The 12,995-nt window shown below is 41.5% G+C and overlaps 1 protein-coding gene across 32 annotated transcripts in view; it reads right to left on the bottom strand.

Annotated features, from left to right (window-relative positions):
* Positions 1-12,995, bottom strand: part of NRXN3 (neurexin 3) — a 1,582,316-nt gene that overhangs the window by 1,129,443 nt on the left and 439,878 nt on the right. For all 32 annotated transcript variants that reach the window (XR_009264656.1, XR_009264657.1, XM_058739879.1 and 29 more), the window contains one exon: positions 509-810. Coding sequence is in view for 30 of the 32 variants with exons in the window: in XM_058739879.1 (XP_058595862.1) it covers positions 509-810 (302 nt within the window). In the remaining 2 variants the exon portion in view is untranslated. The remainder of the gene's footprint in view (positions 1-508; positions 811-12,995) is intronic.

Genomic DNA, 12,995 nt, shown 5'->3' with positions numbered 1-12,995 from the left:
GGAGATGGGGTGGTAAATTAAAAGGAGGAGAAAAAGGAAGACTTTCTGGAAGGAATTAAAATCATGGCATCATGACAATGGCTAACTTAATTAAAAAGAAAAACATATATTCAAAAAATGAGGAAAATCTAGCAAGCTGCAGAAACAAAACGCTGTCCCTAATTGAATTTAACAATACAAGATTTCAACGTAATTAAGAAAATGATAAAAACCAAAGCAGAATAAAAGGAATTAAAGTACTTTTAACTTTTATTATCTATACAACTGAATTTTCTTCTGGACAAATAAAAAAAAAAAAAAAACAAGCACAGTAGAGAACTGAAGTATGAGAAGAAACATATTTTCATCATTTTCCTTGTGGAACTGCAGAGACTGGGATAATGTTAGACTTCGACAAATCCAAACCTGTTTCTACACCCTTCTCCAGCTCATCCAGCACCTGCTTCACAAACCTCCTCCCCAGCTACCTAAGAGGAGCCTCCGGGCACCCTCTCCCCTCAGCCATTACCTGCCGAAGGTTGCGTGTCACTTTGACATCGTGCCAGGCGTTGTCGTTGAATTTTCCATTCACTGGCTCCACAATGGCCTCAAAGGCCCCGGACCCCAGGTTAATGACCAAGGAGACCGCGCCATCCTTCAGAGCCAGGTTGACATAGTCAGCCGACTTGCCCGTGTGCAGGATGAGCCCATTCCGCTGCCAGGTCTTAAAGGAGAGGGTGATTTCATCACTGCTGCTCTGGATCGGGTTCTGAGACAGGTCGTAGCACAGGTACTCAGAGCCTCGGAACGTGGCCACGTTCTCCTCTCGAGCTGCAGGAAAAGGAAAGAGGAAAGCAGTCAACACTAGACTGGCATGAGTCAGACGTACACGAATACCAAAGAGAACACATCCCCCAGGGCAATGCCCCTGCCAGTGAGCCGAGGGCAGCACAAGCTCCCTCCGACTCTTCTACCACCAAACCTGTGTCTAAGTACCACGGAAACTGCTAGAGACAGTAACCGCAAAAAAGCTACGTCTCCTCACAGGGGTAGAAGACCAGCACAATGGTACAGGAGAGCTTGCTGCCTTTCCTTCACACTTTCTCAGAGGAAAACCTGGAGGGAAATTTTATGCTACATGGTAAAGTGAGGCTTACATTGCTTTTGCTTCAATGATGGCTTTTCAATGCTTATGCCAGAGCTGGTTTAGAATCGATAATTAACTCTTCTGACAAAGGGTTCTTTGGCTCTAGGTACCTTTTATTGACCAATAACTAGAAATCCATTACCCCTGAAAGATCTGTCTCTAATTTCCATCCATCAATAATAACCCAGCTAACTTTGGTTTCCATGGTAGAGTCCTGAGCCCAGGGGAATGTGACAGGGTTACTAAATAGGAGGTTGAACCAGAAAAAAAGGTGATCAAGCAGATGAAGAAAAAGGGATAGAATGAAATTTGGTAATATGCTGTGACAAGACAGCAATAGCTCCCTTAGACACAAAGGGATCTCTGCTCCAGGGGTCTCTGGTTTACATGGCCCTTGGTGGACCATCCTAGAGAACATCTTTCCCCCATAGGACTAGGGGTCTGCAGGGCCAAGACAGCATTCCATTGAAGCACACGCTCTCTTTCGGAGCCATACACTGGGATCCTCTAATTTCCTACCCAGAGAGCCCAAGGTCTGTTTCCAGGGCTTGTGCAGGCCTCTTTCCTGGACTCGTTTTCCAATAGCAAATCATGCACTGGTGTGCATACCTTAAGATCTGAGGGCTAGGAATGGGGGACCCTCTTCAGGGGTTTGGGCAGAGCTTGGCCACATGGGCATCCATGCACATTTATACGAGAGCCCTTGTGGATACAGGGAGGAGACAAAGGTAGAAAGAGGAGGGGGACAGGCCACAGGCTGACAACCAGAGGGGCTGGTTCTCCCTGTGCCAGCAACTCCCAGTGCAGAATGCTGAGGAATCCAAAAATTCTAAGTGTGCACCTGGCTTACCACGTAGTTTCAAAGGTATATTTGTCAAGATAAGAGGATAAAACAAGTTTTATTTTTATTTGTTGATATAATTTACAATTTCAACACACACCCTATGGCCTTCCTTGTGTTCTTCTGCCAAGCCTACTTCATCCCAGGGTTGGCCAAAAGCTATCAAAAGCACATCATTAATGAAAGGAAATGGGCAAGAAAAAAAGAAATGGGACATGCAGTTTCCCGTTCAAGAATGGGGGCTACCAAATAAAGTAGAGCACATTCTATTTTCTCTTCTAGAACCACACTTCAGCCTTAGTAACCAAAGTCCACTCTACTTCAGCTTAGCTCCTTACCAACCATCACAGGCAGCCCTTGCTAAGTCACTTAGGTAAAATAAACATATTCTCATCATGAGGTAAGAGCTGAGGTCATCATATGGGAGAGATGACCACCCACTACATACTATATTAAACTGATCATAGCATCAAAAGACATCATTAAAACATGAACCCCAACTTCATACTCCAGAGAGTTAAAGATCAAGTTTGGCCTGTGTATTCCAGAGGATCTCAATGATAAGTGTCTACCTGCATATTCCTTTTTGCACGCACCCATACACACACACACCACCACCACATTAGTATAAGCAAGAAGACCTGTTCACCTATAAATGACCACAATGTCTCCTCCACACGTATAAGTAGCAAGTACTACTTGGCACATAAGCCATGTCTAATGCATTTTACCAAACAGAGCCAAAAAAATAAAATCATGGAGCAGCAATTTGATACCATCTGTATGTTTGAAACAGATCTGTCCAACCCCCTAGCACCCTGTCTATTGTCATGATCTCCCCTCTCATTTCTGAAGAAACGGCTTTGTTAAAATGCAACTGGATGAGCCTTTGTTTCGTGCACCAGGAGGTAAGCCTGTCTCGAGGAAAAGACAGCAAATCAAATGCAGTTATCACCACCAAACTCTTCTCCTATGGATGCAAATGTGCATGGAGCCAACTACTATGCCTGTCCTTGGCACCACATGTGGTATATTAACGGGTGTCTTCTATACACATTTAAGTTCTACCTTATGTGCCCACCGAACTGAGATAAATGAACAAGGAAATGAGTGCCTCTAAAAAGATGCTTAAGTTAATCATTGAGTACCCCTCAAAGGGGAAAGGCTTGACTGAGAACACTAAGGCACAGGATATCATTTGATGTGCTATGTGGTGCTTAATATTTGACATGTAATTAAACCAAGGAGTATATAAAAATAAGTTTTAGAGCTTATAAGGGATTTTAGAGCCTGCCTTATTTAATGCCCTTATTTTATCAAGGAAGAAACTGAAAACTAAGAATAAGTGAGTTACCCAAGACCACAGTCAGCCCGTGTTACTCTGGACTTCTAGTGCCTATCTAGACTTTTCTCTAAATATGCTTTTACGCATAGCTCTGGATGTACCTCATGTTCCTACTCTAGTACCCAAACGGCATAAATGACTCCACAGAACCAGGCACTAATTTACAAACCATCCCAGACCTTGGATAAATTGAGCCAGAAACCTATTCCCCCCAACCCCATGTAAATCACAGTTGCTCACCAAAACTAGTATTTCCCTTTCCCCCTTGGAATTTGGGCATGCTTAAAGCAAAAGGACTTGTTTTATGTGGAAGGCCATAGAAGAAAAATGACATCATTGTAGAGAAGAGAATATCACAATAAATAAACAAGAAATAAAACCAACGTGAGAAATCATCTATGTAAATCACATGCATATTTATGCTAATCTGTATGCAAATAAGCCAAATGAAGATTTTTATGTAGCCGAGCAGGTTCCTTTGCAAGTATCTAACAAAAATGCTGTAACACTTCACAACCGTCCCAATCTCCTCATTCAGTAACTTCTCCAAATTCACCTCTTCCTAGGGCTGGCAGAGGCTACCAAGAGCATCACCCCAGATGCTGGTTATCTCCTCCACATATCAACACACAATGGACAATGGAAAGCCACTCTCTGAGTCATATTCTAGATAAGCAACATTGTAACATTTTTGAGGTACCGGATGCTTTCCTCCTGTGTGGGAAGGAGACGCACTGGCAGTGCATGACCCTGTTTTCAAAGGAGCAAATGAGGGCCATGGAAGGAGAGTGAGGACCTTGAAAAAAAAAACGTTCCTTTGCATACTCCTGCAACTGATTTTCTCCTAAGATTCCAATCTGTCTTAATTTCCCTCTGGTAGCCAAAGCTTAAGCACTGTCTTATCACCTTGAAAACCATACCGAATTGACAGTGAACATAACTAAAAGGCACAAAACTAAATAGTGAGAAGCACATTTCTAAGCCCATTCAATTCTCCAAACTCTCCATTAGAAAAATGTAATATTGCCCCAAATCTGCTTCTATACTTAGTGTTTACACAGAGAAGGAGGTTGAAGAGACATTGCAATCACCTTGTATGTATTCAAACTAAATAGGTAGAGAAAACAAATGCAGGGGATTATGTAACAGAGTACACAACAGCTTAGCATAAAGCTACAGCTTGGCAAGAGGGCATGCACTGACATGGCTAATGGACTGTTTAGATCCACTTAAATTATATCACCCCAAAGTTTATAATCAATTGCATAAGTGTTAAAATAAAAATGTTATTCTCACTGCATGGAAAGCAGAGCTCAACTCTGTGTAACAACAAATCGTTTACCCATTATTTGTAAATGTCCAAATGATTAAATACTAGATGCAATCTAGATATGTATAACCCAAGATTTTAAATCAGTTTGTATAAGACATGTAAAGTACTGATCTTTCAAAAGGCTTGTTAATCCAACTACTATATATAAATAGCATTAACAAGCATTTATTCAATTCTATTTTCTACTCTCTCCCCACCAAAAAAAAAAAAAAAAAACCCAACCAGTGATTTATATAGTAATATCTCTATTTCTCTGAGAAACTGCAAAAGAGATTAAAATATTCAGTGTAATATGTTTTTACTATGCAATCTAATAAGTGTGGAGAAATGCATATCACTGTTTAATTGGGTCTGTGCTTTCTGATAGCTTGGTGTCTCAGGCTTTGAGATCAAGAAATCCAGGCTTTATTCTGAAGGTTATGAGGAGCCATCGCACAATTTTACTGAAAGGATGGAGGGTCCCATTTGTGTTTTTAAAAGAACACATAATCTTTTACAAAAATATTTTGCAACTCAACTCATATAGGGTTGAATGTGAACTGAAAAGAAGAGGGAACTGAAGGCAGAGAGCCCAGTTAAAAGATGAGAACACATTTGAACTGCTTTTCTGAGGGTGCCTGGGACTAGTTCAACTTGGATGTTGACACCATCCACAAGTAAGGTTTGCCTTGCGCTGGGCAAGAATGCAAGCAAAAGGCTCTCAGGTAGTGGCAAAGGCAGAGGTACTGGCAAATCACCGACCATGAGAAGAAGCCAGAGTTTGGACATTTACGATCCAAATGAGCCACGGAACACCAAGGACGGGAGGTAAATATTGAGGAACAATGATACGACGTCAGACATGAAAGGGCTCAAGCAAGAACATATCAGGCATGGGTAAAGGAGGGTTCTAGGCCCATCTGCAAATACACGTTCACAGTTGTGTAAATGTCCTATATTTCCAATTGCTTTCTTGTTATTTGTGGTCTCTCAACACTCTAAGAGGTCACCTTGCTATGATTATGCCAGTGTGAGGAACTAGAAGCACATAGTTTAGATGGGTTATCCAGGGCACTAAGAAGCATTTAGGCTGGTTCCAAATCCTTAGTCCTCTGATTCTCATTCCAATGCTTTTGCTATGACATCATATCACCATTTGGCCAGGAACTCAAACTCTCAGAGGAACAGATGCCTAGAACCCGACTTCTGCTCCTACAATTGAATGAAGTTCAATGTGTCAAAAGGAGAAACCATGGACAATGACTGTAAGAGCCCACTCACACAGCAGGAGCCCAAGAAGAGGAACAGAGTGAGGCTGCCTTTAGCCCAAAAGTCTCTAGTAGCAGGCTGGAGAAAGTCAAACTGGGAAGCCCATACTCTTCGCCTCCATCAGAGGCGCTTGGAAATGGAATTTTCAGACACCACTTGGAAGAGCCTATTAAAATGCTAAGCCCTCTGGAGTGGCTGTAACCACTGGCCCTGAGCAGAACACCTGCAGTGTTCGAAGAAAGAGAGTGGGAACCAGCTTCCTGAGGATGCACCTCAGAGACCTGGGCAAAACTGCTCTCGTCTCTGAGTCCTTTGTCCTTCAGCTGGCCTCCATGCTGCAGTGCGGTACTTTAGTCTGCAAGATGAAAAGATAACCCTTGTTATGTTATCCTGGCCTGGCCCTGAAACTCACGAGGCACAAAAATACAAGGGCTGCTGCTGCCCTCCCCGACAGACAACGGGATGGCCTGTGGTCCTGGGGCCAACATGCTGATGCCTTTCCCCTGATGCACAGACTCAGCAGGGATGATGGCAGTGTCTGTCCTCCAGTGGTGCAGATGCAGTGAGAGGCTCCATGTTCTCAAGCTGTAAAGTGATACATCACTCAGTTCTTCTGGCCACTGCTTCCTGGGCAAAGACACAGTGATGGTGATGAAAGAGCAGGGGGTACACAAGGCAGAAATGAACTTACAAAGAAATCCACAATTGCTTAATCGCTCTGCTCACTCCTAGGGACGCTGCATATTATCCACTCAATCCCAAAAGGTGTCTTGAGCTAACGTGGCAATTGGAGTAGTTTGCTGGCAAAGGAACAATTATAAGGCAAAGGTGAGTTTGTTCTTGCACAATTCTATTCCCTTTCCATGAAACCTGCTAAGAATCCAACTTCCAGAACAAGAACTCCCACTCTAAGGAAGCTGTGGGCAGACCCCCCCCCAGTTAATAGTTGGGCTGTGAGATTATCATATTTGCAAAAATTAGGGAAAAGCAGAAATCCTTTTTAGTAGAGTGTATTCCTAATGCCACTTCCTGCTAGAATCAGAAGAGGAACACACTGATTGAGTAAGAAAGGCAAAAGACTGTACAAGTGAGTGCCCTCCCTGTTCTTGCTGTCCCCTTTCCCTTACAATCAATGTATTTTAGGGCCAAACAAAGCATTCAGATAGATCAAACTGCAGAACTATCCCCCAAGGGGAAATGATGAATCTTTTACCTGCCACATCCCATCATACAGGTATTTTAAAAGCAGAGTGTACCAGCAGAGAGCAAATTGTGTTGCTACGAGCAATCCTGAACTAAAACACACACACACACACACACACACACACACACACACACACACACACACACAGAGGAAATCTGACCTCCTGGAGCCATTTCCAACCCTTATCCTCAGACTCTGTAGGAAAGATGCAGCAGAGAAATAAATGGACTTTTCCACGCTGCCTGGGTCACTCACTAGCCTGCAGATGCTTCTTGAAAGTGATGAGAAGGAAAATAGTAAATCAAGTTGTCACTTGGAAAATAAACAGCTAGCATCCTGGCGAGGGAAGTCCACAAAAGAATAGCCTGGAAAATCACGCTTCACTGAAATCACTAGAAAGCTAATGGCATCCTGAAGACTGCATTTCTCTCGATTGCATTATAATAAAAGTTAAATTTTCTGTTCATTCATTTAAAGACCAAGGATTTTCAGGTGCCTACTATGCACCAGGTGATGTGCCCAGTACTGAATGAACTTAAGCCGCATGGCAACCCTGTGAATAGGAATAATTAGCTAACACTTTACTGAAGAGAAGCAGATGTAAAGCTACAACTCAAGTGCCTACTAAGTGCCAGACCCTGACCTAGACTCACACTAAACAGGGGACCCTCCTGTAGTACAGGGTATAGTGGGACTTTGGACCTAATGACATGGAGCGTAATGATGGAAGTCTTTGATTTGGACAGACCTGGGTCGGACAGCCAGCTCTGGCATTTACCCAATTCTATGGAACCTTAGTTGATTACTTAGCCCTTATTGTCTAACCCTCAGTTTCCTAATCTACAAAATGGGAATAGCCAGAGTACGTATTTCATGGAATTGCTGTGAAATACCAATCAGATAAAGTCCATGACCCAGTTCCCAGAGGCAAGGTGTTTGTGGCGGAAGTGGTGGTGGTAAGAATACACACTCAAATAATTACAATTCAGCATGGCAAATGTTTAATAGGTGACACAGACACACTGAAGAAGGAATAATTGACCCTGGGTGTTGGGGAAGGTGCCACACAGGAGGTCAAACATAAGCCGTGTCTTGAAGTATAAGTAAGAGTTCACCACACAATATAGGATGGAATTCTAGTTACAAGAAAGAGCATCTTCAGTGGCGTAGTCATTAGAAAAGCACAGAGTGTTCAGGGAATGGTGAGAAGTTCAATGTGTAATGGGCAGAGTAATGGGCACATCTTCTTTGCCATATCTTGAGGCAGTAGAGATGGAGAATCAATAGAGGAGAGGAAAACTTCAGCTGGTGAGTGGCACAATTGTGCTTATCTTGTATTAGGGGTTCAGTGGGTGGGCAAATTGCTGGAACGGTAAGGAAGGATCCAGAAGACAAGGTAGAATAGATATTGCTATGAAACCATGGCCTGAGGCAATTCTGCTGCATATGCCTGCCTACCCACTTATAATAATTTATGTAATAAATTATTTTCACTTAACCACCTGATCTATAGAAGTCAAATGGTAATCATGTTTCTTTCACTACAGGCTTTTCATTTTAATTGTGGGTCAAACAGGCATTGAACACAAACAACACACTCTATCTTGTAAAGGGAACTGCATTTCCTTGTCCCCACAACTCCACAAGAACATTTCCTCCACTTTCTCTGGAACAGAACAGTTTTAGAGTAACACTTGGACCTTCTCTCCTTTACTCATTTGTTTCCTCCAATGAGAGGAATGGTTCATCTGGTTGGTGACTAAGTAAGAGTCTGACACTCATAGGTCCACATTTCTTAATTAGGTGGTCACTATTCCCATGCGAACAGTCTCTCTCTTTATCCTTCATATCTGCCCTTCCTACAATGACAGAGTTTTCCTCTAAATTCTCCCATGCAGCAAACCTATCAGAGTGGACTCTGTCCCTGTAGAAGAATGTCTGGTTCTCTAGCTCTTCTCCCTAGGGCTGAGTAGTTGAGTTTAACTCAGGGGGAGAATCACAAGGAAGCCCAATTTGACCACAGATCAAAGCCACATTCTTTAACACAGCTCTACCAACAACAGAACTGATATTTAGATCCTTGACCTGACCACCAATTTGACTCTTATATCTGTTCCTCAACTGATTCAGAATGTCATGGTTGTGACCTCAGACAACCAGTCCTTGGATTGCTTTCACTTTGGGAAGATAATAGGCACATTTGGAACTAAGAACTACATGAGGTCAATGACAAGTAAATATATCAATTATAGCAATAATTTTAAAGCCAGCTCTGTGACACAGTGTTTACTAACATACATTTCTTGAAGTTACGTGGAGGATATGGGTGATTATAATGGAGAAGAATTTAACTATGGTTGCTCTCCTGGAGATAAGTTTTAGATTGAGATTTGGTGGTTTTGGATTTAAAAAAATTACAGAAATTACATGCACTTCCAAATCTACATATCCCCTTTCACCCTTGGACCAGTCCAAAAAGAATAATCTGAACACTTATGTTTTCTTTTTAACCTGCTTCTTTTTCAAAGCTACACAGTAAGTAAGGCAATTGCACTGGAGTACCAAATGACTGACTCTGTGATAGTATAAATCACGGACCTGATGAGGGCAAAAAAAGTTACTAGGAACAAAAGCTGGAGAAGAGACGATGGAAGACTGTAGTTCTGATACAAATAGAATTGATTACAATGAGAAATATCCCCTCTGATTCTAGAGCAAGAAGCAGATCACCTGAAATGATTTTTTTTAACACTGGCACCTATACTGACCTAATGGCTACCTAAATTAGATACTCACTGTATCCCCATATGCTGTTCAGAAAGGAATCTAAAAGTTGTGAAAGGTTCACAGAAATTGGGAAAACCCACAGATATTAAGATATTTAGAAGCAATCAATGTGGATTTTTAAATCCATATGGACTTGTAAAATATTTATTTCTACCGAATCTCTTTCATCCAAGATGAAAACAAGTAAAGAATCCTCCATAACAAATCATCACCATAGCATCAGAAGAAACCTTGGAAGATGTTCTAATTGACCTCCAACCTCAGTAAGTCTGTATCTAAATCATCTCGGTGGTAGAACTATCCACCTTTAAGTATCCAGAGAAAGTAGGACTTTTCAGTATTATGTGAAACTTCCTACAGATATTTCAGGAGCTCGAGTGGATCCTGATCCTAAAAGAAGAAGAGATCTAGAGACTGCCAAGCTTCATGGTGATGATCAACAGGGAAGCATAATGTGTTATAGGTTTTTACTTTTATTATCTCCTCCACTTGGCCCAGAATATATAGAGAATAATGAACATAAATTGCGGGTGGCCAAAAAACTTTGCCTCCACTAATATACACATACACACTCACACACACACAATCACTAACCATTATATATTACAGCTCTATACATTTATAACAAGAATAGAAAAACACAGAAGCAATCTATACACCAATTTCAGGTAGTGTTTACTTCTGGGGAGGGAGAGAAGAAATGGCACCGAACCACAGAGGTACTCAAATAGGACTAAGTCTTTATAAAAAGAGTGTAAAGCAAAAAAAAAAAAAAAAAAAAAAAAAAAAAAAGGCAAAACATTAAGATTTGTTCAAGCTGGGGAATAGCTAAACCAACATTTATAATATCCTCTACTATAGGGACTATGTTTGAAATATTTCATACATTTTTTAAAGGAAAGTTAAATCTCGGCAGATGATCCCGGTGAAATACCTAATGACCCAATAAATTGTGAGTGATTCCTTGTTTATTTTACACATTGATGTCAACTCTTCAATCCTATCCTGTGAGCACCAGTTTCTCATGCCTTTTTGAAATCTCCCATGTATCCCCGAATGTGTCAACTAAAGACTTGTGGAATTGAACTGAAATGCAGTTGAACTGATCACAGCAACTCCAATGTCACCAGTTCTCCTGCCTCCTTGTCGCCTCCCCCACTCCTGGAGACCCACTGCTCAGCCAGGAGGAGATGCTGACAGAAGCCAAGGGAGGAGCTGAGAAAACCTGCATTTGTTACTGAGGGAGCACTCAACAGCATGTGCGGAGACTCAACCCAGGGGAGTCCAGGGTATGTCACAAATCCATCTACACAAGCCTCCCAACCCTTTTTTCCCCACAGCAGAATACAATCGTCCCAGCTCTTTAAGAAAATCCCCACTGAGAAACCTGAATCTGTGCCCATGCCTTTGGCCTCCCCCTGAAGCAGGCAGCTCCGTTCCTCCTTTGTTAGCACTGTGGCTCTAGCCTACAAGTCTAGACAGAGTGGCTTGTTAAAAGGCCTTGGAGTCAATGCCTGGACAAGATCAATAAGGCTTTTTATGACACAATGAAAACTTTCTATTTTGTTAAATGCGGCTAATCTACCATTTCTGCAGTACTTCTTAAAGCTTTCAGCACTGAGCACTACAGCCCAGGTGATTAAAACCCTGTTCAGAGACACAAACCGGGGAACTTTGCCAATGTGGATGCACAAATCCTAGAAACCTACACCGTGTCTTCTTTTATAGCTAGGTGTGCATCTCCTTTTCCTCTGAAGAAAATGACCATGGCAGTGGAGGAGATGAGGGTGGATACTGACAAAAATTAAAACTGTCCCATTCCAGGGCTCCCAAGAAGAGAGTGACAATGCCCTGGGTCTAAAGTAATTAAATCAAAGTATTTGAACCCAGGGGTTGATGAAGATGGGGTATGTTGAAAGGGGGTGGGGAGGGTAAACTCTCTAAAATGCAGGCAGACTTAAAAATCAAGTGACCTGATCTAAGAAGCCTAAATAAAGGAGAAAATCTTTAGTGACTGCAAACTCAGTTATAGTACCAATAGTATGCATAAAACTACAATAAAGTGCTTACTTCATTATCATCATTTCTTCTACTTCTTCTTTTTTAGAGGTAGAAGACTTTTTGTTGCCATAGTGTAAAAAGGACAGGAAATTAACATTTATTAAACCTATTATTATGTTCCAGGCTCTTATAGAGAGTCCCAATACTATATACATAGTATTTGACAAAAATTAACCAAGACTTATTTTGATGACTTCAGATATACGAGTTCAAAACACTTACCATGAGAACCCATGTAATATTAATTAATTAATAATTAATATTTAATATTAATATAAATAGATAACATATCTGTGTTCATGTGTCACCTGAAAGAGGAGCTTTTCTACTGGAATACTTGGTATTTCACAAAAGCCCTGTGAAATAAAGTTTTACCAGCCTCACGTTACAGATGACAGAGCGGAGGTTCACAAGGGATATACCTGTACACTACTACAGCTAATAAGAAGCAGATTCAAAATACAAGCTAAGGTCAACTTCCAAACACTATATGCTGTCCCCCAGGTCATGCTGCCTCCTGCTGAGGGCTGCGTATCTTTGCAAAGACCTTTGTCAATAGTATTCCTGTGGGAGGTGAACTACTCATCGCTTTAAAAACAAAACAAACCCATTTGCATAGCATGCATGTCACATTTCCAAGCCACTTTCATGTACACTATCTAATTTTGTAAAGCACCCTTTGACAGCTTCTATAGGAACCTCTCTCTGCCCAACAAAGCAAACAGTGAGATGAATTAACCACACACTTTGGGACACAAATACAGATCCTAAGAGCACTAAAGAAAACTGTAGGAATTCTGCACATTTCCAACACTGGAAATACACAAGTGCTAAAAACAAAAACCACTCAATTATGAGAGCATAAATAAGGAAATCCACTTTTGACGCAATGAATCTAAAATGGAAATCCTCTTTTTGAGTCAGAATGATTCACAAACCATTTACAGATGTTGCATCACCCCCAACAAGCTCACTGAAGCTCCAGGGCCACACAGCTGGACTCCAGCTTATGATAGCAGAAGTTATAGTCAGAAATATGCTCAGGGCTTG

Source organism: Neofelis nebulosa, chromosome 7 (genome assembly GCF_028018385.1).
Source record: "Neofelis nebulosa isolate mNeoNeb1 chromosome 7, mNeoNeb1.pri, whole genome shotgun sequence".
Lineage (NCBI taxonomy): Eukaryota > Metazoa > Chordata > Mammalia > Carnivora > Felidae > Neofelis > Neofelis nebulosa.
The sequence above is the reverse complement of the archived record's forward strand: the minus strand, read 5'-3'. Positions and strand labels throughout refer to the sequence as shown.